The 27,291-nt window shown below is 43.2% G+C and overlaps 1 protein-coding gene, 3 non-coding genes and 1 pseudogene across 4 annotated transcripts; 2 read left to right on the top strand and 3 right to left on the bottom strand.

Annotated features, from left to right (window-relative positions):
- The first annotated feature begins 3,276 nt into the window (after positions 1-3,276).
- On the top strand, positions 3,277-3,349 carry trnar-ccu (transfer RNA arginine (anticodon CCU)). Its single transcript has one exon. It is a non-coding gene; the product is annotated as a tRNA-Arg (tRNA).
- An 80-nt stretch (positions 3,350-3,429) lies between these two features.
- On the top strand, positions 3,430-7,807 carry mrpl58 (mitochondrial ribosomal protein L58). The gene is made up of 6 exons (XM_023993263.2): positions 3,430-3,855; positions 4,196-4,220; positions 4,330-4,389; positions 7,037-7,119; positions 7,254-7,423; positions 7,634-7,807. Exons 1-6 carry the CDS (start codon positions 3,688-3,690, stop codon positions 7,716-7,718), a joined length of 591 nt encoding a protein of 196 aa, XP_023849031.1. The 5' UTR covers positions 3,430-3,687; the 3' UTR covers positions 7,719-7,807.
- Positions 7,808-7,961: 154 nt separating this feature from the next.
- trnam-cau (transfer RNA methionine (anticodon CAU)) lies at positions 7,962-8,033 on the bottom strand. The gene has a single exon. It is a non-coding gene; the product is annotated as a tRNA-Met (tRNA).
- Positions 8,034-8,393: 360 nt separating this feature from the next.
- Positions 8,394-8,466, bottom strand: trnar-ucg (transfer RNA arginine (anticodon UCG)). The gene has a single exon. It is a non-coding gene; the product is annotated as a tRNA-Arg (tRNA).
- A 325-nt stretch (positions 8,467-8,791) lies between these two features.
- On the bottom strand, positions 8,792-24,639 carry LOC111967852 (cerebellar degeneration-related protein 2-like; annotated as a pseudogene).
- Positions 24,640-27,291: the final 2,652 nt, after the last annotated feature.

Raw genomic sequence — 27,291 nt, 5'->3', positions numbered from 1 at the left:
GACACACCCCCCGATCAGGAGTAAATGTCAGTATGGCTTTGTCATAGCGATCATTAAGAGGTATCTCTACGCTCTGCGGTCTCTAGAGAGTCTGAAAACAGCAGTCTCGGGAGCACGGTACACACTTCCGGGTGAAAGCAGTCAGGAATGTTCATAGCTGGTATGAAGAACATTGAAAACTGGAGCAGCCAGCACGCCAGGTGACGGAGACAGGCAAAGGAGCTCACATGCCAGGTAGTCCGAGACATGTGAGGGTACCTCAGGTCTCCTCTCACCGAGAGTAGGAAGAAAGAGAAAAAGAGAATTAGGAGAGAGCATACTTAAATTGACAACACAGGACACCGGAGTAATGGACAGGATGAATACGTCCAGATAGTATAAGTCTAGAATGAAAGCAGACTTAGTGATCCCCTTACCCCGATCACATCTAGATGGGGGTGGTGATCGAGCTAGTCGGTGATTGAAATTAGTCGGTTAGTAGCGACACTAATACTTGCAGGCAAAAAACTACTGGAGGCTGAGACAGGAGGGGTCAGAGACTGTGGCCCCATCCGATACCGGCGGGGCACACAGTGAGACAGCAGGAAATAACCTACCGCACTTTGCTCACAAAGACACAGCCCCAGCCACTAGAGGGATATCTCAACCACAACTTACCATACTCTGAAGACATAGGCCGCGTAAGATACTGAACAGCGACAAAGATTCTGCCAGCGCATCATACGAGAGGAGGGCCCAACCCAGAACAGGAAGATCACGTTAGTGACTCACACCACTCAAGTGACGCACCCCTCCTAGGGACGGCATGGAAGAGCACCAGTAAGCCAGTGACTCAGCCCTGTAATAGGGTTACAGGCAGAGAATCCCAGTGGAGAGAGGGAAACCGGCCAGGCAGAGACAGCAAGGTCACCAATCATATGACTAACTGAAGAGATGAGTCTTCAGTAAAGACTTAAAGGTTGAGACCGAGTAAGCGTCTCTCACATGGGTAGGCAGACCATGTCCATAAAAATTGAGCTCTATAGGAGAAAGCCCGGCCTCCAGCTGTTTGCTTAGAAATTCTAGGGACAATTAGGAGGCCTGCGTCTTGTGACCGTAGCGAACGTGTAGGTATGTACGGCAGGACCAAATCGGAAAGATAGGTAGGAGCAAGCCATGTAATGCTTTGTAGGTTAGCAAGTAAACACCTTGAAATCAGCCCTTGCCTTCAGTGAAAGTTAACATTATGTTTTCGAATGACATCCCCAAGAGGTAAAATATATAGTGAAAACAATAGTGGTCCTAAAACGGAACCTTGAGGAACACCAAAATGTACAGTTGATTTGTCAGAGGACAAACCATTCACAGAGACAAACTGATATCTTTCCGACAGATAAGATCTAAACCAGGCCAGAACTTGTCCGTGTAGACCAATTTGGGTTTCCAATCTCTCCAAAAGAATGTGGTGATCGATGGTATCAAAAGCAGCACTAAGGTCTAGGAGCACGAGGACAGATGCAGAGCCTCGGTCTGACGCCATTAAAAGGTAATTTACCACCTTCACTAGTGCAGTCTCATTGCTATGATGGGGTCTAAAACCAGACTGAAGCATTTCGTATGCTTGATGTGAGTCTGGAAGGAGAGTTTACAGTCTAACCAGACACCTAGGTATTTGTAGTTGTCCACATATTCTAAGTCAGAACCGTCCAGAGTAGTGATGCTAGTCGGGCGGGCGGGTGCGGGCAGCAATCGGTTGAAGAGCATGCATTTAGTTTTACTAGCATTTAAAAGCAGTTGGAGGCCACGGAAGGAGTGTTGTATTGCATTGAAGCTCGTTTGGAGGTTTGTTAACACCGTGTCCAAAGAAGGGCCAGATGTATAGAGAATGGTGTCGTCTGCGTAGAGGTGGATCAGAGAATTACCAGCAGCAAGAGCGACATCATTGATATATACAGAGAAAAGAATTGGCCCGAGAATTGAACCCTGTGGCACCCCCATAGAAACTGCCAAAGGTCCAGACAACAGGCCCTCCGATTTGACACACTGAACTCTATCTGAGAAGTAGTTGGTGAACCAGGTGAGGCAGTCATTTGAGAAACCAAGGCTATTGAGTCTGCCGATAAGAATGCGGTGATTGACCGAATCGAAAGCCTTGGCCAATCGATGAATACGGCTGCACAGTACTGTCTTTTATCGATGGAGGTTATGATATCGTTTAGGACCTGAAGCCCGTAGCGCATAATAATTATCTATCCTCGGTTGCAACAATTACTACCGAGTTCCAAACTGCCTCTTGAAGCAACCTCAGCAAAATAACTGTTAGTTGGGAGCTTCATGAAATGGGTTTGCATGGCTGAGCAGACGCACACAAGCTTAAGATCACCATGTGCAATGCCAAGCGTCAGCTGGAGGGGTGTAAAGCTTGCAATGTCGCGTTCTCTGGAGTGATGAATCATGCTTCACCATCTGGCAGTCCGACAGACGAATCTGGGTGTGGCGATGCCTGGAGAACGCTACCTGACCGAAAGTATAGTGCCAACTGTAAAGTTTGGTGGCGGAAGAATAATCGTCTGAGGCTGTTTTTGGGCTAGGTCCCTTAGTTCCAATGAAGCAATATCTTAACGCTACAGCATACAATGATGTTTTAGATGATTCTGTCCTTCCAACTTTGTGGCTATAATTTGGGGAAGGCCCTTTCCTGTTTCAGCATGCAATGCCCCTGTGCACAAAGCGAGGTCCATACAGGAATGGTTTGTTGAGATCAGTGTGGAAGAACTTGACTGACCTGCACAGAGCCCTGACCTCAACCCAATCGAACACCTTTGCGATGAATTGGATTGCTGAGGCCTAATCGGCCAGGCCTAACCAGCCAGGCCTAATCGCCCAACACCAGTGCCCTACCTAACGCGTGGCTGAATGAATGCAAGTCCCTGCAGCAATGTCCCAACATCTAGTGGAAAGCCTTCCCAGAAGAGTGGAGGCTATTATAGCAGCAAAGGGGGGACCAACTCCATATTAATGCTCATGATTTTGGAATGAGATGTTCGACGAGCAGGTGTCCACATACTTTTGGTAATTTAGTGTATTTCGAGATTTAAGAAAAATTGCTACCACAGGCAAACCTGAAAAGGTTTAGCCAACTCTCGCTTTCCTTGGTAAAATTGTTAGGCCGTTTGTAAAAAATTTACAATTTTCATTCTTTATGGAAATCGTTAATTGAAGACAATTAGTTCAGCACTAATAGCTAACCGTTTGTACTTGTAATTTATATGCGCATTTTTCCTCCTATTTTGTCGAGCCCCAGTGGCCTAATGGATAAGGCACTGGCCTCCTAAGCCAGGGATTGTGGGTTCGAGTCCCATCTGGGGTGAAGTCCTTTTTCGAACTAACCGTATCATTGGGTACGGAAATAATCACGTGGGTCAACTGTGAACATGCTGGGGTTTTTTCACAGAGAATCGTAGCATAGATCATTCAACATTCATTTAATGTTGCAATACAATTAGAGACGTATGGCGCAATGATTAGCACTCTGAATCCAGCGATCCGAGTTCAAATCTCGATTGAACGTAACATTTTGTCACCATCATAGACAGTTGTCCTACCTACATTTGCGCGGTGTCAGTGCATTCTTGCTAGTTTGATTTTCATTAGCTGTGCAATATCAACACTTCGTAACCAGACTGTTAACCAAAGGGTTAATCCAACATGGCGACCTCCGTAGCTAAATATTTTTTACTCTCTCGATGTTCAGGAATCATTCGGTCCGTTACACTACAAGGGAAATTGCCCCCTGTGTGTATAAGAAACAGAAACCTCCTCAGCCAATGTCCAAGTTTTAGTTATGGTAACAGAGCGTCTGACAACAACCCACAGGTTAGTGGATTTAGCAACGCTACACACCATCATATATCTCGTGAGAATTCAACACGATATAGAGCTACTGTCGTACTAGCTAGCTGAATGTATTACGTGTAAATACATTGAGCTGTCTACAAATGAAGTTGTAACAAGTACCAGTAACGAATTATCAAGATGTCTTGCAGGAAATGTGCTGCTTTTAACAACGCTAAGAGCAGCTAGCTGAAAAGTAGCCTACACGTCACAAGCTGTAGCTAGTTGTGTTGTGTTGTGGAAGTGCTTGAAGTGATGTTGAGTAGTTCGTATGCAGGGACTGATCGATTCGATTTCAAATTCATGTCTATATCTGATGCAGGATGGACATGTGAACATTCCAGTCGGTAAGTATAAATACCAAAATATATATTAGAGAAATGAAATGGTTATTTACCTTTTCACCAATATGCATGTACATAGATGTTTTTTTATTTTATGCTGTCGGTCTTATAGACCGTCTCACAGTATCCTACAGCCGAAGCAGTGGTCCAGGTGGTCAGCATGTTAACAAAGGTATCACCATTACTATTCTCATACCTGTGCCTGCAACCTGGACTCGGGGGTAGAAGTAACATAGTTAACGAAAATCCGGGACACTCAAATTATTATATGTTACATATGGTATGATTACATTACCTATTATACGTTAATAACTCAAATGTGTTGTTGTTAACGTTTGGTAAGTGGCTTATATTAGCTAGGTTAAGGTTAGGTTAAAGGGTTAGGGCAGGGGTTCCCAAACTTGTTTGGCCCACAATCCCATTTTGATATCTTAACATTCTCTCGACTCAACCATGTGAAAAAAAGTAGCCAGTGTTAACTTCTTTATTTTTTGTGCAATGGCAATTGTGCAATTATTTCAGATTGTCTTCTCAACTCACCATCAATTTCAAATTAGTCTGACCTAATGTATCATATCTTACCACCACTAATAAGATCGGTGTGCTTAATGCATGTCACCTCGGAGCTTCTCAAAATCATTCTCCACTATTATTCTGACATTTCACATTCTGAAAATAAAGTGTTGATCCTAACTGACTTAAGACAGGGAATTTTTACAAGGATTAAATGTCAGGAATTGTGAAAAACTGAGTTTAAATGTATTTGGCTAAGGTGTATGTAAACTTCCGACTTTACTGTATATACTGTATTTTAAACCATCTACTGCATCTTGCCTATGCAGCACGGCCATCACTCATCCACATATTTATACGTACATATTCTTATTTCATCCCCTTACATTGTGTGTGTAAGGTAGTCATTGTGAATTTGTTCGATTACTTGTTAGATATTACAGCACTGTCGGAACTAGAAGCAAAAGCATTTTGCTACACTCGAATTAACATCGGTTAACCATGTGTATGTGACCAATAAAATTTGATTTGCACTGTTTGATTTCACTTACCGTCATGTCAACTGAGCCAGGGTTACAGTCAAACGGATTGGGAAGTTGGTCCCAAAGTGCTCTTCCAAGCGTTGGAGGTGAGCAGTCATCACTCGTGTGGGACACTTAATGATGCTGTTTTCTGTTAGAAACATGCACAGTCGAGGGAAGGGTTCGCTTTTGAAAGACTCTCTCCAATAAGAATTATTTCCTCTGAATCCACTGATTCGGTAACTCATCTGTAGAATGTTTTTGTATTTCCCCTGCGTGCTTGCGTTCAGTTCGTTCAGTTTCCCAAATATGTCTGTTACGTGGACAAGGAGACACATTTTCTTTTCATTATACGGAAAGTCAACCAAGTCTGTTTWTTTTTTMWTTTTTTTTACATCATTGTAAATGACAACAGTTCCTCTCTCAATGAGAATAATCTTTCCAACACTACCATTGATAACCACCAAGCCTCGGTGTGAAATAGAACATTGTCATGCTCTGATTCCATATCTCCACATAGTTTTGCGAACAGGCGTGAGCATGCAGTGGATGTGGTTTGATGTAGTTTACAATCAAAGTTACCTGCTGCAGTATATGTCAGAGTTCTATGCTCAGCTCTTTTGACGCCAGTTGCTCTCGGTGCATCATACAATGCGTCCATATGGCAGAGGGAGACACATTCATAACTAGAGTGCAGAGGCCTGCCTGCCGTCCCGCCATAGATGGAGCCCCACCAAAAGCCCACCATTCGATCCCATGGAGTCTGTATTTTGTCAATATAGCCATGCAGCACACTGAAAGTCCCCAGTGCCCTTTCATGCTCGGGAATCGTGAGACAGAACAATATATCCTCGTGAATAGCATCCCCCAACATGTATAGCGAACAAAAATCAATACATGGGCATCTCAGCCAAAGTCCATTTGGAGGAATTTACTGTAGAGTTTGAGTCGTTCATTCAATTTCCTCTTGATTGCTAGCATAAATTATTTGTTTAACTATGTTATCTGACAACGGTATTGATTCATGAGAGTTTTTGTGCCTCTGCAATAGGGTGTGGTTTCATAGCGTAGTGGGCCTAGCCATTGGTGGGAATGGGCTGCCTTTTCTAAGGGTGCACTCTGGTTGAATTTTATCTTTTAAGGTTAACCACCATTTTTTAATTTAATTTAGGAAATTCTCCCTCAACACAATTTTCATATCAGGCAACCACACATGAGGCCGAGACCACTATTTTGGGAACCTCTGGGTTAGCTAACATGCCAAGTAGTTAGTTGCAAAGTATTTGCTGAAGTTGTCCGTGATGAGATTGGAACAACCTTTTGGGTTTATACATCCACCCGCCTTTCCTATTTAACTAAGCAAGTCAGTTAAGAACAAATTCTTATTTACAATGATGGCCGACATTGGGCCAATTGTGTGCCGCTCTATGCCAATCACAGCCGGTTGTGATACAGCCTGGAATTGAACCAGGATCTGTAGTGATACCTCTCAGCACTGAGATGCAGACTGAGATGCAGTGCGTTAGACCACTGCGCCACCCGGAAGCCACATTTTCTTTTTGACTATTAAGTAACCTATCTTATGTAGCCATACCAAACGTAACATATCGTACTCATTTGAGTGTCCCGGATTTTTGTTTTATGTTACGTCCAGTCTGAGACCAGCCTGGTACATCACAATACCCTCTAATGCAACTTGGAGTGCGCTGAATAGATTGTTTTGTACAGTCTGTATGAGAGTCTGTTGAAATGGTATTGTGATTTACTGTCTGTCTGTCTTCATAGTCAGCACAAAAGCAGAGGTCCGCTTCCACGTCTGTACAGCAGATTGGATCCCAGAAGACGTTCGACAAAAGATCATCTTAAATGTACGTTAACTACCCCAAAGCGGTCAAAATGTAGATTGGTTTTGTACCCCTCTATCTTCCCTGAGCAATATCCTCCGCGGCATTCCAAGTAGAATATTGAATGAATTATGATTTTACTCTCTCCTCCACTGCAGAATAAAAACCGTATCAACAAGGCAGGGGAGTTGCTGGTGACGTCAGAGCAGAGCAGGAGCCAGCAGAGAAACATGGGGGACTGCATCCAGAAGATCTCTGACATCATAGCCAAGGCCACTGAAAAGCCCCACGAGCCTTCAGCAGAGGACATAGCCCTCAAAGCATCCAGGTAGAGAATGACTCATGTGTCGCTGACGTTCACACCTAGTTGATACGATGGTTCAACCCAAAATCGATAAAAAATGTACTGCTGTATTTGGTTTTCTTCATCTAGCTATATTTATTTCAGTGTTGTGGTGTGTATAATTTATTGTCCATGTCAGATGGCGTTACTGGATGATTACTAAAGTAAATACATTTTTGTATGTGTTTTGCTCAGGTTAGAGAAGAGGAATAAGGAGAGACTGAAACAGAAGAAGCTCCATTCAGCAGTCAAGCAGACCAGAAGAGTGAATTTCGACTGAGGGCCGGACACACAAGGAAACATTCATTCATTGTCTATTTTCTCGCTTAACCAATAAATTGAACACTTAATTTGTTTGAAAGTATGAAACACTTGTTGAGTTTTTGGAGACATGCTGATTTGAGGTGATTGTTGTGGCAAAAAAATTGCTTAAATTAAAAATAAAGCAATTCAAAGAATGAGAAAAGAGATCCACGATGTCGATTTTACGTGAATAAGCGAGTGGTGACCGGGACGAAAAAACTAGCAGAGGATGGTTTCGATCCATCGACCTCTGGGTTATGGGCCCAGCACGCTTCCGCTGCGCCACTCTGCTATCTGTATAAAGTGCAGCGACATTCCAAATATAAAACTAACTAGGAACGCCCATAACTGATTGGTTGAAGGCACTCGGTAGCTAGCACAACTGCAAGATAAACTATAAATGCTGTGCGGCCGTGTACAGCATGAGAAATAAGAACATTTAACTTGTTTACCTATTAGGCTGAATCAGGCCAGTGTCAATTCCTGACACTTTCGCATTCAAACGAACGTAGCTAGCTGCATATTTGTTAGTGTTATTTATCAAAGAAGACATAAGTTTGAAAAGAAGACATAATTCGTGCAAACAACACGATGCGTTTTTTGCTCTCTTCAAAATACTTCGAGTCGTGCAAATATCTCGATGAAAAAAAAGCGACCACGAAGGGACTCGAACCCTCAATCTTCTGATTCGAAGTCAGACGCCTTATCCATTAGGCCACGCGGTCTGTGTGAAGAGTAAGAAACATATTTTATATATAAAGGATAACTTTGTTAAAAGGGTTCTTGAATACTATTGTTTTTGTTGGCTGGCGCGGGGCGAAATAATATAATTATATAAAAAGGTAGATGCGGTTGGCCGGTTCATTAGCGCCGATTGGTGGAAGGATCGGGGATCATCGGGGCGGGTAAATTAAAATCGGACTGACCTGACCTTGTGTGTGCACCTGCWTTAAATATTCCAACAGGCAATTGACGTGATTCAATGAATTAACATTTAGTATACATTTTATAGGCCTACCACCGTAATATAACAATACCAGCCACAAAGAGTCATATTTAAATTCCAATGCTTTAATTGCAGAGCAGACAAGTTAGTCAATGATACAGAATGCCACAACACGAATGGTTCTTAGTTCAATGAGAGAGAGTTAACATGGCTTGCTACAATGGCAAACCTATGGCGCCAAAGGCTAACTAATAAGCTAATAAAACGAATAATATGCTCATCTGAATGACAAAGGTTGAGTAGATAGCTAAATAAAAACCAAATATGATTTTCATTCTATAGATACAGTATATCAATAATACAATCACATATAGGCACCATAGCAGATAAGTGTTGTTATCGTGAATCAATGCTCACAGACACACACAAGAATGGAATAAATACACATGTAATAGTAAGTAAATATCCATGTATAAATACGCAAGAAATGAGGAGGCAGAAACATCTTTTTCCCAAAGTGCAATCTGTAAAACATTACAGTACAGAGAAAGCCAAGGAGCCATCAAAGGACAGAGTCAAATGGTTCCATTTTGGCATTGTTCCCTCTTATTAGAATATATCGGAATCCTTATCTGTTACCATTACTATGATATAGTGTCCTTATCTTCTTGCCCTGAAGAGCTACAGGGAGTGCAGGCTTTTGCTACAGCCCAGCAGTACAGCGGAATGCAGGGCTGGGAAAAAAGCCTGCACAAACTGCGGCCCTCCAGGACCAGGAGTGAACATTGCTATGACAGACTGACAGTAAGCCTCCACAAGACATCATACCCTTTTTCTTCACTCAGTAACACTTGATTGACCCTGAGAGGAAAATAAAACTCTGCTTGGAACTGGCACATTCAAAGCATTATAACACTGTGGAGCAAACAAAAATAAATGTATGGTTTAAATTATTCTGTTGACTTCTCTGTAACTTTTCTTTTCTCATTTGGTTCCACTCTCGACAGCTTTACTTGTACAACACCACACCGGCATTGATCTCTCTCCAAATGCTGTGGCTGCTATAATAGGTTTGAAGCTTCAGTTGAGTTTAAGACCTTGAGTTAGTTAGCTCTAAGAAATACATACTGTTTCCTGTATACTGCAGGTGCATTGTTGTGTACATTTTCTCCTCCCCATATGGTATGGCATTACAATGTGAGTACATGATTCAAAGTAATGCAACCACTATAATATTCATGATAATAAGGAAAGGTGGTTGGAGTGTTGGTGGCCAAGACAGGGGCATTGTTCCTACTGTATGCTGTAAGGTGCGATGCAGCAGCAGTAGTGTTAGTGTTTAGTTAGTGAGCTGGGTTAGTGTTAACAGACCAGGTTTAATGGTTAGTAATACTGGTGGTGTTTAGGCTATATAATTATCCATCACTTCTGTCCACAGCAACTTTGTCTAAATAGGCTTAACGTTAAAATTTGTCTTAGGCTTAACGTTACAATTTGCAATACAATCACAGCGTCCCCCCCCCCCCGTTTTGTTTGTAGTGGAGGGTGAAAATCATCAACCCGACAATCAAAAAACTGCATAAATGGAATGAGACCCCAAAATATTGACAGTTTATAACATCACATTTGACTTGACCATGCGTCAGTTGTACCTTTACCTAACAATATTGCGAGAGTGTTGATAATGCCCAGGAAACAGAAAAGACAACAATCTGTTTGGATTGTCTGTTGCATCTTGTCAGTACATAGACTGCAGCTATAGCTAGCGCTAGGCTAGTGGACATACCCAGCCAGATACCATTCAATTCCAGGGTTACAGGGGTCTCTGGGCACTGCTAGAACAAATCTGGACACCCCCACAAACATAAAATATGAACATTGGTCTTTTTTCAGGATACCCCCAAGAGTCAATGTGTACCTCGAACCCGGTTCCAACCCTGTGACATTCTGACAAGACACTAATTGCTTATGTCTCTCCGGACCTGGAAGGTAAGCATCTCTAGAGTATAAAATACAGTACTAAGGTCATGAGTATACAGTCACAGCGCAGTGCAAGACAAGGTCGCAATGTCCTCTGGGCAGAAAGTCATACATTTTCTGTTTCGCTTTTGTTGGCATCTTAAGTCCATTGTTCAGGCGGACAGTAGGCTATGTAGGCTGGGGGGAAGAATAGCAGGGTCTAAAGGTAGAACTTTGAGTTGACTTGTTATTTGTCCAACATAACTTTTGTTTCAGTATAATCCAATGTTTGGAGAATTCAGAGGTCATTGTTGAGGTGGAGAATCAACTGTACTGTTTTTACTGTGAAGCATTGGGTGTTTAGTGCACCTATTCAATCCATGTTTCATGTCCAACAGGTTGTGGGTGACAGCTATCCTACCTGTGAGTTAGCTAGCAAAAGGCAGCTGAAAGAATGTGTTAGATCTCAAGGGAAAAGGTAGGCAGGCGCTAATAGCGGATAGCATTAGCAGTAGATTGGTTTTAGTAGCATATTGGTCGATTGGTACTTAGTAACAGAAGCAGACAGGAGACCATAACCCATACAGAAGCCTATTCACGAGTGCTACACATCGGTAGTGTGAGGCATGTTGCCCCCTTACAATCTGAAGCGCTTTAAGCATGGAAAAAGCATTATACTACCAAGCCAGTTCACTATCATTCTTATTTACTAGACTTGCCAGACTTGCTGGCTTTAGGAGCTTTGGTGGCTTTGGTAGTTTTGATTTCTGTCTTGGTCTTCTGAATACGGGAGAAGATCTCCTTGAACAGAGCCTTATACTCTGGCGTGTTCTGGCCCAGCCGTTTATCCACCGCCTCCACCTGCTTACTGATGCTCTCCATGGCCTCGGGGGTGGAGGGGGACTCGGTGGGGGTGGGCGGGGGTGCAGGGGTGGAGCCCATGGCGCAATCCTTCATGGAGGGGTCCCTGGAGACGGGGCGCGAGGTCTGCACCCCTGTGTGACACAGGGACTCCTCGTGGCGCCTGCACTTCCCTAACAGCTCCTCATACTTCTCCAGCAGAGCGTGGTACTGCTCGTCCACCTCCCTCAGGATGGACATCCCTCTCTTACGGACGCTGTTGGCGTGGATCGCGTAGCTCCCTCTTCTCCTCCGTGATGCCGTCCCTGGCCACGATGGCGTTCAGGCCGTGTCGCTGCAGCTCTTCCTGACGGGGCTGGAGGCAGGTAACGACTCTCCGCTTAAGCTCCTCCCCCCTCGCCCTCATCCCTGACCCCTCCACCCACTCTCCTCCCTCCCCCTCCATGGTGTCTGTTTCGGGGGTGTTGTTGAGGAGGGTCTGGGTGAAGCCCACACCGTCATCCTCGCTGCAAAGGAGGAGGGTCCTCGCCCGTCGGAGCTGCTGGAGTTCCTGGAGCTCTGACTCTAGTTCATGGATCCGTACCTGGCAGCTCTCCGCACCCTGTCAATCAATAAGTCAACGAGTCAATCAGTCAGTCAGTCAGTAAACCAATCAATATTTGTATTCTCCCAGAAAAGAGGGAAAATAAGGTAGCCCTGCTATATTTGAATCAGGAAAAAATATGAAAAAGAACACTCGTTGGATTCAACAAACGTAGTAGAACATGGAACATAAAAAAACTTGAGCCACTCATTTTGGAAAATTAAATGGAGTTCAAATAGGAGTGATTCTGACCTGCACGCGTGTCTCCAAACGAGAGAACTCCCCCAGGAGGACGTGACACTCTCTCTCTGCCCCCTCCCTGCGACCCCGCTCAGCCCTCACAGCCGAGCGCAGCGCCGACACAGCCTCTCTCAGACGCTCGTTCTCCTCCTCTGCTGGCTGCCGTTTAGCCTCTGAGGTGAAGCTGTCTGAGCGGCCCACCACGAACCCATCCTCATACCTGACAGACAGACAGACAGACAGACAGACAGACAGACAGACAGACAGACAGACAGACAGACAGACAGACAGACAGACAGACAGACAGACAGACAGACAGACAGACAGACAGACAGACAGACAGACAGACAGACAGACAGACAGACAGACAGACAGACAGACAGATACACACAATATGAGCTAACTTACTTGTACCTGCCAGATAGAGTCAAGCATCCACCTATAAAGCTCCTCTAACATAGCCTAGGACCTTGAGATACAGTAAACAAAGATTTGAGTGTGATGGCTTAGCTAAATAAACATTGTTGAGTCGGCTACTGAACAAAGGGAGCGGTAGGAGGCATTATAGCCCTCACTTTGGTGCGGTGCAGAGTTCCTAAGGCAAGGGAAGGAGGCGATGGTCTTGCGTCGTTCTCCTTCTCCCTCGCACCCTAAGCTGCTCCAGGGAGTGGAGCTGTTCCACCTGCCCAGAGAGAGACTCCACCTGGGTCTGTAGGGCTCGATGGTCCCTGTCAACCTGCGAGAGCCAGGGAAGAGAGAAAGGGGGTTAGTGTGTGTGTGTGTGTGTGTGTGTGTGTGTGTGTGTGTGTGTGTGTGTGTGTGTGTGTGTGTGTGTGTGTGTGTGTGTGTGTGTGTGTGTGTGTGTGTTGGTGTTGGTTGTGTGTGTGTGTGTGTGTGTGTGTGTGTGTGTGTGTGTGTGTGTGTGTGTGTGAGACACTCACCTCTCTATCTTGTGATGCGAGGCCTTGCTGTCCAGAACCAGTTTATGGTTGGTGAGCTCTAGTTCTCTGGCTGTCCCGTCTAGCTGCTCGTACACCTTAGCATGCTGCTCATTCATTTCCCTCAGCATCTCAAGCTGCTTAACCAGGTACTGCACAGAGACACACATACTGTATGTTGATATCCTGTACACACATATACATATACACATGATCATAAACAGAGGAACATTTGGGGTCATGGTCCCCTACCCAATCCTAACCGAAGCCATTAGGGGGATAGATACTTTCTGACCATAGTATCACTGGTTAAGGGAGACACTTCTATCCACTCCGCTGCCTATGTTAACTCTAATACCCCTTGGTTGTGAACAGTGAACCATTTCAATGGGGTGATGTACTGCTATATTAAGATCAGCCAGCAGAGCCAACATCCTGCATCACCTGACTCTGCTCAGTCAGAGGGACAGGTCGGTTGTTATCATCCAATCTACACCTTACTTCTGGGTAGGGGTTACGTTAGAGTTTAGTCTATTGAGATGCATTCATGGAGCTGTTGACACTTGGCCCTCGTCTTACCTCGATCTCCTGCACCTGCTCCTCATTGGTGATGTACATCTGCTGTAGAGAATCCTCCAGCTCCTTGTTCCTCTCTAACAGAGTCTTCCCCAGCTCCGCCGCCAAGTGGAGGTCTAGAGAGAGGGGGGGGGAGGGAGAGGTGGAGAGAGAGAAAAGGAGGGGGATAGAAGGAGGGAGGGAGATGAGTGATGGAGAGGGCCATGGGAGATGGAGAGGGAGATAGGTTGGAGGGAGCGAGGGGGGGGAGAAAAAGAGATGGTTCGTTTTGAGAGCTCAGCTGTAACAAATTATCTAAATAAGACAGCATTAGGAACAGGTTTGTCTTTGCTAGTCAGATGGAACCAAATCTATGAGTGATGTCAGTGAAGATACAAAATATAGAATTTCAGTCTGCACTGGTCCGCATGACAGCCACAGCAGAACGCTGTTCCTACTGTAACATGTTTTAATCTATGATCATGATGATGCACTGAGTCATTTTCAGCAGGGTTTTAAGAACAGCTGCAAGCAGGACAATCAAACACGAAAACATTCCTCCTGAGATACACAGTGATAAACAAGATCATCCTGGACCTAGATAGAAGAGAGGGAGACAAAGAAAGAGGGACTGAGAGAGACAGAGAAAGGGAGTATTCAGGAGAGAGAGAGAGAATTATAAAATGTTTAAAAAAAAGCCCATCTAGGCACCATGTCGCTCTCTAAAGATGTATTTCCTCTATTTTTACCCTTGTATCTCTGTCAGTGAACGTCACTGATATGTGTGCCAAGTTCAAAAGACAATACACCACCGCTCCACAGAAACTATATGACAGAAAGAGGTTCTGCAGTCTCTCTGCAGTGGGGTGGAGTAGGTTTGAATGTGTAGAAAGTGACACGTTGTGAAATTGAGTGTGGGCTCAAATGAAAACGTCAAGTCGTGTACACCCTGGAACAGAGTTGTTAACCACTGTTCTGGTAGTGTAAAAATAAATGGCATTGACATTCAGTCGAGACAGAGAACCCTACTCTCTCATTTTATGGAAATCATACACTGAACAGAAATATAAATGCAACATGTAAAGTGTTGGTCCCAAAATAACATTTTCCATACGCACAAAAAGCGTATTTCTCTCAAATTCTTTACATCCCTGTTAGTGAGCGTTTCTCCTTTGCCAAGATAATGTATCCACCTGAAAGGTGTGGCATATCAATAAGCTGATTAAACAGCATGATCGTTACACAGGTGCACATTGTGCTGGGGACAATAAAAGGGCACTCTAAAATGTACACAATGCCACAAGTTTTAAGGGAACGTGCAATTGGCATGCTGACGGCAGGAATGGCTACCAGCATTGTTGCCAGAAAATGGAATGTTCATTTCTTTGAGGAAAGCCAGTATGAGGGTTTGCACTCAGGAATGCATTTCAATTAAAAGGTGTGCCTTGCTAAAAGTTAATTTGTGGAATTTCTTTCCTTCTTAATGCGTTTGAGCCAATCACTTGTGTTGTGACAAGGTAGGTGGGGTATACAGAAGATAGCCCTATTTGGTAAAAGACCAAGTCCATATTATGGCATAAACAGCTCAAATAAGCAAATAGAAATGACAGTCCATCATTACTTTAAGACTTGAAGGTCAGTCAATCCGGAAAATGTCAAGAACTTTGAAAGTTTCTTCAAGTGCAGTCGCAAAAACCATCAAGCACTATGATGAAACTGGCTCTCATCAGGACCGCCACAGGAATGGAAGACCCTTTCTGAGGCTGGTAACTCTAATGAACTTATCCTCTGCAGCAGAGGTAACTCTGGGTCTTCCTTTCCTGTGGCGGTCCTGATGAGAGACAGTTTTCTGATCCACGCCCCTACCTTTTTTTTAAGGTATATGTGACTAACAGATGCATATCTGTATTCCCAGTCATGTGGAATCCATAGATTAGGGCCTAATGAATGTATTTCAACTGACTGATTTCTTTATATGAACTGTAACTCAGTAAAATCTTTGAAACTGTTGCATGTTCCGTTTATATTTTTGTTCAGTGTAGTTAGTCTGGTGCGGAGTGGGAGGGAAAAACTAAATGAGAGATATTGAAAGTGATGTGGGGCCATTCGGGGCCTACCCAAACAGGAGTGGGCTGCACTGTATTCTGATTTCACAGTGAGTCAGCAGGATACATAGTCTATGTTTTCATGTCTGACTCAGCAGCGAGATGCGTTTTGGGACCTGTGGCCATATCTGAGATGGAAAACACACAACAGCTCGATGGAAATATAATCACTCTCGATGGAGAGACCGAGCTGAGCTGACAACAAGGTTGAGGAGAATGATGCACACTGTGATTACTGATCAATACTCCAGTCGATCGATGACAAACGTTCATTCCACTAATCTGACCTCTGACCTTCAATGAGAGATGATCTACTGTATGTTTGTTGTTTTCAAAAGCGTCCAGAAACAGAAAGAACAGGCGTGATCTTAAACACAACAAATTCGTAACATATTGCACAAATTGGATTTTTAACATTTCACACAAATTGCAACACTTGTATGATATCATATGAATTGCAACCAATCCATTTAATAGGGAGTGGCACTTCCAGGCAGCCGCTGCAGGGTAACGTGGTAAAAGGTTTGAAATGTTTGTTTTTTATAGTTGTTTTTTGGTCGCACTGCATACTTTCCTGCTCTTTTAACGGATTAAGCATGGCTCTGATGACTATGTGTTGTACAAACGTTTTGGAATACTCGTCACATTTTCTACGGATTTACAAAAAAAACATGCACCTCCACTGGCACCGCAATCGAAGGGAACAGACCTAAAACACACCAAAAACACAATCTCTCACGTGAATGCAGAGTTCTAAGTGAATTATGTGATGTCACAAATACGTCCATAAACGTCCCAGAGAGTCCGAATGTGCTTGTTTGTAAATCAAGATCACTGATAAACAAAGTGGATGAATTTGAACTGCTTCTTCAATCAGTAAATGCAGACATTGGATGTGTTACTGAAACATGTTGCACACACATCATTTTGTTCCAGTGCTTGCTTTTCAACCATGCTGTTTCCTCTCTCTTGTTGTCCTGTCTTGTCCTGTCTTGCCTCAATTAAACTAATGAGGAGAAAAGCAGGCTGCTGCCAGCTCCTCCTCAGCATGGTCTAATACACAGACCTGCCTGCTGCACTCACAGCTAAATGAACTCCTGTGGGGCCTTTGCTACTACACAGGTATCACCGAATGGGCTTTAACACTTTGAGGACCATGTACATCATATTCAATCCTTTGTTAAACATTACTTGACCAATTTTTATTTCCTGACTGCTAATTACCATTCCAATATAAATTCTATGGTCAATTTAATCCATTCTGAATGATAGCGTCCAGGAAGAGAACACTAAGTCACTCCTCAAAGGGTTAAACTCGCTAACAATATTTATATGTATGTATGTGTATATGAATGTATATTTATAAATTTGTGGGTATGTATGTATGTGTATATATACGTACATTGCCTTCGGGAAGTATTCAGACCCCTTGACTTTTTCCACATTTGGTTACGTTAAAGCCTTATTCTAAAATGGATAAATACAACAATTTCCTCAGCAATCTAAAGCAAAAACATGGTTTTTAGAAATGTTTGCTAATTTATTAAACACAAAAAACAGAAATACCTTATTTACATAAGTATTCAGATTCTCAGAACATGAACATGAGAAACAAGATTGAGACACCAAGATTGAACTCTTTGGGCTGAATGCCAAGCGTCACGTCTGGAGGAAATCTGGCACCATCCCTACGGTGAAGCATGACGGTGGCAGAATCATGCTATGGGGATATTTTTCAGCAGCAGGGACTGGGAGACTAGTCAGGATCAAGATCCTTGAAGAAAGCCTTCTCCAGAGCGCTCAGGACTTCAGACTGGGGCGAAGGTTCACCTTCTAACAGGACAACGACCCTAAGCATACAGCCAAGACAACGCAGGAGTGGCTTCGGGATGAATCTCCGAATGTCCTTGAGTGGCCCAACTAGAGTCCGGACTTGAACCCAATCGATCATCTCTGGAGAGACCTGCAAATAGCTGTGCAGCAACGCTCCCCATCCAACCTGACAGAGCTTGAGAGGATCTGCAAAGAATGAGAGAAACTCCCCAAATATAGGTGTGCCAAGCTTGTAACGTCATACCAAAGAAGACTCGAGGCTGTAATCGCTGCCAAAGGTGCTTCAACAAAGTACTGAGTAAAGGGTCTGAATACTTATGTAAATGTGATATTTCAATGTCTGAAAACCAGTTTTTGCTTTGTCATTAAGGGCTATTGTGTGTAGATTGATGAGGGGGAAAAAACAATTTAATGCATTTTAGAATAAGGCTTTAACGTAACAAAATGGGGTCTGAATACTTTCCGAAGGCACTGTATATAAACATATATATATATTTACAAAAAAATATATATTGGGGATTGGAAATGATGCAGACAATTACATTGATGGAAGCTACAATCTATCTGCAATATTAAAGATGATCTAATTAAACGAGGAGGCTGCTTCAGTCATAGAAATAGAATCTGTAGTTACGCGGCTTCAGTGCTGTCCCACTGCTCGGTTAGAATAAGGCAGTCTGAAAAAACAATAGTGTCGAATAGAATAGGGCTTGTTAAAATGTGGCTAAGGGAGCATTATAGAACATAATAAGCCATTTTAGAAAAACGTACACTGAGTGTATAAAACATTAGGAACACCTTCCTAATATGAGTTGCACACCCTTTTGCTCTAAAAACAGCCTCAATTCATCGGGTCAAGGACTACAAGGCGTCGAAAGCGTTCCACAGGGATGCTGGCCCATTTCAACTCCAATGCTTCCAACAGTTGTGTCAAATTTGCTCGATGTTCTTTGGGTGGTGGACCATTCTTGAAACACACGAGAAACTGTTGAGCATGAAAAACCCAGAAGCGTTGCAGTTCTTGACACACTCAAACCAGTTAATTTGTGGTATGTTAGAGATTTGTTTCAGTTTTCTCCAGTTTTCTGCTTCCACAAACAAGGATAGACCACATCTAAAGGGGAAGCAGAATTTAACACAACACGGGATCAGTTTGCTCTGGATGAAATGTTTTGAGAAACTGGGCCCTGGATAGCATTACTCTCATAAATCCTCCAAGAGGGGAAATTGAATTATGTAAACATGTAAGCTCTGCTGCTGGCCGCTGTACGCCAGATCTCCTAGCTTTCAAATAACAGAACTCAGAACCAAATACCGCCTGGAAAATCCCCAGAACCCAATCACTGACCCACTGTTTACATTCACCATCGTTCACTGCTGTGTGATATTGGTATCTAATGGAGAGAGAGAGGAGCAAGCACTGTTTCTCAGCACCAAACATCCCAATCAATGCCCTCTACAGACCATTGTCTCCAAACAAGGAAACCAGGAAGTCAACTGACGCATGAAGGATGACATCACCACCCAGACCCAATGACTCAGTCACAATGGAATGGATTATGTGTATTTCCTGGATATAGTTTTCCAGGTTTTCTTTTTTCATGTTTTAGCAGTATCAGTTACACTGACTGGGGGATGTCTTCTTGAGGGCCTAAGCAGGAACACACATTGGCTGCAAGTATACTGGAGGGAAATGCTTTTTTTAGAGTGAATAGCGTTATATTGTTGTTAGGGGAAGAGTCACACTCCTGTCACAACCCACTGACACGGCACACACACAGGTACAATGTACAAGAAAATCTAGTTGTTTCAACTACATATTATTAAGTAACTGTTTCCACAAACTTTTTTTCATTTACTCAACTTTTTGTTCAAAGTGTTACCTGAACTTAACATTTTTAGTTGACCCAAACTTAGCTCCAACATGAGAAAATGTAGGCAAAAATTCTGTCAACTTTAAATGCTGTGTTTGCTCAAATTGTCTCATATGTTCATTCAACAACAAAAATATTATTTGGGCATCTTACCTGAGGAACTAGTTACTCACACTCCCATAATCCATTTTAAGATACAATTCATTCAACTTACATGTTTACATTTTCAACATATCCTCACCTGGGATTTCAAAACCTCTTGGTTCACAGCATTCCAATCTTCCTGCTACGCCACCATGTCTGTGTCAATGACTGGCATCACATGTATTGCTACACTTTGCACTTAAATCTCAGCTCTGCTAAAAGTACACTAAAGAAAAAATATTTTAAGGAGTAACATTAAAACAGAGTAATACGCCCAACCAACAGACAACTATTCAGAAAAACCTAAAAATGCTTAAATAAGTCAATTAAAATCAATGATGAGAGGATGATCAGATGAGCTGATAACTGAAACAGACATGGTGGTGTAGCAGGAAGATCAGAACACTAGGAACCAAGAGGTTCTGAGTTCAAATCCCAGGTGTGGACTTGTTGACAAATAATTGAACATGCACAATGTTAGCAAAAATGTAAGTAGACAATGTTGTACGTATAACCGGTTGCACTGCTCATTTTAGTTAAGAGGCACAAATAATACATTCTAGTTGAATGATCATATGAGACAAGTTGAGACAAGTTGAGCAAAACACATTAAATTGACAGAAGATTTGCCTACGTTTTCTGAAGTTGGAGCTAAGTTTGGGCCAACATTTTTTTTGTTTGGTCAGGTAATACTTTCACCGAAAAGTTGAGTAAACTAAAACGTCTGTGGAACCAGTTACTTAATAATAATTAGTTGAAACAACTAGATTTGTGGGTGTTTTTTTACAGTGCAGAAACAAGCGTGCAGACACACACACACACACACACACACACATACGAACATACTGTACTGTCTGGGTATCAGAGCCACTGTCTGAGCCCTGTCATCAAATCAGTTGGGGCTTAGTGCTGGGTGTGTGTGTGTGTGCGTGCGTGCGTGCGTTTATGTGTGTGTGCGCGCATGTGTACAGTGCACTTGTGAAAGGAAACATGCCTGGCTTAGAATATGCCTGTCCTTTTTGAGCAGTGAATGCTGTTTTTGTAGGTGCATATCTCCAATAGGATTCACAGGAATCTGGAAAACGTGGCCTCTCCTTGTTTTCTCCTCCTTCTCTCCTTCCTTCTTTCTTCTTCTGCACATAAGCTGTATAGCAGACCAAACCCTTCTGTACCACTTCACTGCAGTCAATACCACAGAAAGCTCAAATTCTATATACAAATGATTCAACACCATTTTTTGTCTGCAAGATAACAAGGAAACAAAGTGTATTTAAAGCCTCAGAGAGGTGGTTGTTGAAGTGTTATTAAGCTGCATGTAATACGAGCAGGTGCATGCTATAACAACCCTCTCATCAGATTACGTCCAGCCCTGTTAACCAATGGGTCCCAACAGGCCTAAAGACTCAGCTGGGCTGGTCACATAGCTTCAGCTGAGCACAGAGTTTGGGCTAGAGCAAGCCTTGGTCTGTCTTACTAAGGGTTCCTTACACTCTTAGTAAAAGGGTTTCAAAAGGTTTCTTCAGTTGTCTCCATAGGACAGGGGTGTCCAACTCATTCCATGGAGGACGCAGTGTCTGCAGTTTTTCTTCTTCTTTCAATTAAGACCAAGCCAACCACGTGAGGCGAGTTCTTTACTAATTAGTAACCTTAATTCATCAATCAAGTACAAAGGGGGAGCAAAGAACCCTCAGACACTCAGCCCTCCGTGGAATGAGTTTGAGACATGTGCCATAGGAGAACACTTTTTGGTTCCAGGTAGAACCCTTTTTGGTTCCAACCTAAAAGGGTTCTAACTGGAAGCAAATTAGTTCTAGCGGGAACCAAAAAGGATTATTCAAAGGGTTCTCCTATGAGGACAGCTGAAGAACCCCTGGTCATTGATATGTTTTTCTACTCAGTGTTACTATGCATGGTCATGTCTGAGTCTGTGTATTGTAGATGCATCATGTTTGCTGATTCCTTACAGTATAGAAAAGCAAATCGCCTCATTGCATCATTAAATGTCTACCTTGCTTAGCATGGAAGTTCTCTTCTTGATCTTATTTTTCTTCACCACATCTCATTCTGCCTAAACCCTGTGGCCAAATAGCACCCCTGATGATGGAGCCTGTGCCTCTGTCTGCAGGTTAATCCAACACCAGCGGTGTGTTCTCCTCTCTGATAGACTGCTGGCACCTCAAAGTTATCACTACCAGAGGTGAGCTCAGCATTCTGAGCTAACACAAAATACAACACCTGGCACTGCTCTGAGAGGCCAGGAACACTGTGTGCCATGGGGCACCGAAAATACAGGCTGCACCAGAGAGATGTAGAGAGGGAGGGTGGATGCAGAGAGTGGGAGATACATGGAGAGACATGGGCCTTGTGCTCTTTTGAGCTTTCTCCCTTCTCTCTCATATCTCATCCTGTCGTTATCCTGTAATCTTCCACTGTCTCTCTTTCTGTACCACTCTTTATTCTTCCTTTCCCTCCCTCTCCCTCGTTCTGAGTAAAGTGAAGACACATCAGCCATTCTTTTTATCCTCAGGTCTACTGATGTGTCCACCCCCTCCAGCCCCCTCTCCTCTCACAGTACCAGTGTGTGTAAAGTGTGTATAGTGTGTGTATAGTGTGTCTGTGTGCATGAGGTCAAATCAATAGCAGCATCAAAGCATTACATCATCTCCTCTCAGCCTGTGGCAGATATCCTAATAATTGGAACAAAGAGATGAAGTGACAGAGAGATTATGGATGAGCGTGGAGTGAAAAAGAAAGGATTGCAGGGAGCGAGGGAAATGAGATTGAGAGAGAGGAACAGAGAGAGAGGGAAGGTAAGAGCCAGGGAGCTAGGCAGAGAGAAAAAGATTCATGGAGTGAGGAAGGGAGAGAGAGTAGGGAAGAGGGGAGAGATGAAATAGCCCTAAATCTGTCAAGAACTTTGACAAGCTATGATTGGCTACAGCTCAGCAGATACATTATCAGCAGCTTGGGATATTGAATGTGCATTTAAATTAGTGTAATTTTAACCTTTATTTAACTAGGCAACTCAGTTAAGAACACATTCTTATTTACAATGATGGCCTTCTGTGGAACAGTGGGTTAACTGCCTTGTTCAGTGGCAGAATGGCAGATTTTTACCTTGTCAGCTCAGGGATTCAATCCAATCCGTTACTTGCCCAACGCTCTAACCACTAGGCTACCTGCCACACCGAATGAATGAAGCTTATTGTGCCAACCACATTCAAATCGAATTCAGACTAATAGCAGTTCCGCTGAATTATGGCATTACACAATCTATATAGTACCGTATGACGGCACAGACGAAGTAGGTTATTATTATGCAAATAGTATGGTCCCATAGAATTAATGTGGAACAGAGGTGATGCACAAGGCCTGGACCGTAGTTGAAAAGGCTACTGCAATGATATCTTTGGGGAACAGCCTAGTGATTGAAAATAGCTATCTACACTGTCCCAGTGGATATGCAAGTCAAGCATGTTCCCTGTCTGTGTTGGCCCTCATGTATGTTCTTTGTCCCAACCAATCACTTTCTTGTTAAAATGATATGTTCCTTGTTTATTGAATTATGGAGACGTGAACATGACAGTCGACTGGCTGTGAAAGCCACTACATTCTAAAAGGAAGACATAATATGTCATGATTGAATGAGGAAATCAATGCAACCTAATTGACTGCATAAACAAGGTTAAGTGCTATAGGAAGCCCTGCACTATCCCATTAATGTTGTTATGTTGATGTTGTGAAAAGAGTTAAGAAGATGGGGTTAGAGGTTATAGTCGCCGAAAGTGTTTGTCAATTTGCATTAGGTTAAAGGCAAATGCTGCCAATGTCAATTAGGCCTACAACATTTTGTGGGACAATGGATGTTAGTACAAATAAATGCCTTTCGCACACAAACAATGTTTGAGACTTTGCCATAAGCAACCTACAAAGAACAATTGCATTGCAATGATGACAGCCCGACATCTATTGTCTTCTATTTATTGTTCCTTTATTACATTGTAATCCATTGTTTACGATCGCCAACAGAACACTGTGTCCAGCCAGCATCGTGTATGTGGTTTTTCTTGCAATATGACAACAACCACAGAAGGAAACGATTTTTCCCATCACCGTCACAAAGGCCCTTGGTATCCATCCCTTCAATGTATTGTTGTCAGAAAGTAGCAAAAGATTCAAGTGCGGTTACACATTTCGAAAGCATTGGTATTTTTATTTGTCAAGATGCACGGACAAATTTAACATCGCAAGCTGATCTAGAAGCTTCCCGTCATCAAAAAGGCCTTTGTTTGAGAAGAACAGCTGAGCTCACCAATAACGAAAAAGTGCATTGACATTGCGGATGCGGCTGGTTGCAAACTGCGGCCCCAGAAATGCTTCGCTACTTACCCGATTCGAGATCTTGCTGGTCGTACCATGGCTCTTCCTCCTCGGTAACAAATTCCTCCATTCCTAGCATCGAAAAACGGATACTCCCATCCGCCTTGTCCTGCAGCCCAGAAAAAAACTCTGTTACAAACCAGGTCCACAGTCAGACACACACATACACTCACTGTCCCGCCCGCCTCTGGAATAACATTAGCAACTGCCGCCACACTCGAATGAGGAGAGAGCTGTGACGTTAACCGCATCTAGGCAGATGAAGCAGATAAACAAACAACGTGGGTTTATTCTTGGCAGCAGTCACCCAGTCCCACAAAACACTGCCAAACAACCTTCTCAAGATAGTGTGTCGTTTCACAGTTTTTAAACGAAACACAATGACACACACACGAGAGACTCGAACACTGCTTTAAAACATCACGTCTTAATTGCCCAATTATTGTTTCTTATAGGGGATTTGTTTGGCCTAAAATAAAACGGAGTTGTTGACACTTGTGTGTTTCCCACTCTCTCTCTCTCTCTCTCTGTCACTCCCACCTCTCTCACCCCCTGTCCCATCCTGTTCCAAAGACCGCTAGAGACAGGCTGTGTAGCCTAGACGTGGCAGATGTCGCAATAGTCCCTCTCCCTTCTCTTCCTGGGGCAAAGCTGTGGTGAATGTAAATGTAGGCCACATACACATAAACTTTAGGCAATGTAGAGACGGTCCATATAATGTTCACATTTCTCCAAGTGTTCCAGTAGAGGTAGCCATGCTTATAGAGATTAAAATATTACAATTCTGTTCACTATGATTCCATAGGCGAGTGTAGGCCTACATAGACACTATTATGCATGCACGGTGCACTACATGTATGAAATGCATGCATTGAAATACAGCCATTGTAGCTGTGTTGCCTGAGGGCCAATTGAGGAGCAGTGAATCACACTATTGAAGATCATTCACATCCCCCAAATTACCCCCCCAGGCAATACAGCAGAGCAGACACTATTTCATTGCAATGCTTGAGTGTCACACATATAGCACCACTAGGGGGCAATCTAACATTTCACTTCAAGCAACCACCACCAAAACAGTCTATTCAGCTGGATGTGGTTCTGTCTCTCAGGCTCTGAACACTAATTACTCAGTGCACTTTGCCCAATGAAAGCTTTAGCGCTGTGAGTTTATGGCAGCAGTATTGATAGCGAGAGCCGACCACAGGTAACTAATCTCGCTTAGTGAAAAAAAGGAGGATGTAAATAGATCCCAGACGCTGATCTAAGGTCAGTTGTGCGGTTTTCTCCCTAGTATTGGGGGAGCTGGAGCTGGTCCTAGATCTACGCATACGGGCTACTCCTAGCTCCCTAGTTATCCGTGTGAGAGGGATTGAGTAAAAGGGCTTGGTCACCCCAGGCCAGGGTAAAGACAGGACATATGGTCACAGTGCTGTAAGTATGGCAGAAAGAGATAGATATGTGTGTTTACTACACAGTATTAGGAATAGAGATCTGAGGATTCTGTCTGTAGGGATGTCACCTTTTAGTTTGCAATAGGTCACAGCATTGGTTGAGAGAGGGGAGCTATATTATTAGATCATCATTGAGCCTACAGTGATACATTCATGGCGGGAAATAACACACATTGCTTTCATTACACAAATCATCCATTTGAATTGCAAAGCTGCTCAGCTCTGCTCTACTGTTGTCAACAAAGCCAGTCTGAATCCAGCTGCTTTGAATTCTAAAGGGAGGGAGGCTGGTTTGAATCAAGTCTTTCTGCTCTCAACTATAGTCTAACTCAGGCCTCTCTCTCTCCAATTAAATTCAAAGAGGCTTTATTGGCATGGGAAACATGTTTACATTGCCAAAGCAAGTGAAATAAACAATGAACAAAAGTGAGAAGACACAAAACAACATCAACAAAAAATGATTATAATTTAACATAAAAAAGATAGACATGTCAAGTGCTATATTTTCAGCTATGTACAGTGTTTTATCAATGTGCAAATAGTTGTAGTACAACTAGTAGGGGAAGATACAGTGGCTTGCAAAAGGCATTTTTCCTATTTTGTTGCCTTACAACCTGGAATTAAAATAGATTTTTTGTGGGTTTGTATCATTTGATTTACACAACATGCCTACCACTTTGAAGATGCAAAATATTTTTTCTTGTGAAATGAACAAGAAATAAGACAGAAAAACTTGAGAGTGCATAACTATTCACCCCCCCCCCCCCAAAGTCAATACTTTGTGAGCCACCTTTTGCAGCAATTACAGCTGCAWGTCTCTTGGGGTATGTCTCTATAAGCTTGGCACATCTAACCACCGGGATTTTTGCCCATTCTTCAAGGCAAAACTGCTCCAGCTCCTTCAAGTTGGATGGGTTCCACTGGTGTACAGCAATCTTTAAGTCATACCACAGATTCTCAATTGGATTGAGGTCTGGGCTTTGACTAGGTCGTTCAAAGACATTTAAATGTTTCCCCTTAAACCACTCGAGTGTTGCTTTAGCAGTATGCTTAGGGTCATTGTCCAGCTGGAAGGTGAACCTCCGTCCCAGTCTCAAATCTCTGAAAGACTGAAACAGGTTTCCCTCAAGAATTTCCCTGTATTTAACACATCCATCATTCCTTCAATTCTGACCAGTTTCCCAGTCTCTGCCCGATGAAAAACATCCCCACAGRATGATGCTGCCACCACCATGCTTCACTGTGGGGATGGTATTCTTGGGGTGATGAGAGGTGTTGGGTTTGTGCCAGACATAGCGTTTTCCTTGATGGCCAAAAAGCTACATTTTATTCTCATCTGACCAGAGTACCTTCTTCCATATGTTTGGGGAGTCCCTCACATGCCTTTTGGCGAACACCAAACGTCTTTGCTCATTTTTTTCTTTATGCAATGGCTTTTTTCTGGCCACTCTTCCGTAAAGCCCAGCTCTGTGGAGTGTACGGCTTAAAGTGGTCCTATGGACAGATACTCCAATCTCCGCTGTGGAGCTTTGCAGCTCCTTCAGGGTTATCTTTGGTCTCTTTTTTGCCTCTCTGATTAATGCCCTCCTTGCCAGGTCGTGAGTTTTGCTGGGCGGCCCTCTCTTGGCAGGTTTGTTGTGGTGCCATATTCTTTCTATTTTTTTAAATAATGGATTCA

This window comes from Salvelinus sp. IW2-2015, linkage group LG8 (genome assembly GCF_002910315.2).
Source record: "Salvelinus sp. IW2-2015 linkage group LG8, ASM291031v2, whole genome shotgun sequence".
Classification (NCBI taxonomy): Eukaryota; Metazoa; Chordata; class Actinopteri; order Salmoniformes; family Salmonidae; genus Salvelinus; species Salvelinus sp. IW2-2015.
The sequence above is the reverse complement of the archived record's forward strand: the minus strand, read 5'-3'. Positions and strand labels throughout refer to the sequence as shown.

What these genes read in the sequence shown, in the direction of transcription:
- mrpl58 (XM_023993263.2), top strand. Translation starts at nt 3,688, where the DNA reads ATGGCGACCTCCGTAGCTAAATATTTTTTACTCTCTCGATGTTCAGGA. An exon ending in CGTCTGACAACAACCCACAG is followed by an intron (nt 3,856 to 4,195) that starts GTTAGTGGATTT and finishes TATCTGATGCAG; the next exon opens with GATGGACATGTGAACATTCC. An exon ending in ATAGCCCTCAAAGCATCCAG is followed by an intron (nt 7,424 to 7,633) that starts GTAGAGAATGAC and finishes TGTTTTGCTCAG; the next exon opens with GTTAGAGAAGAGGAATAAGG.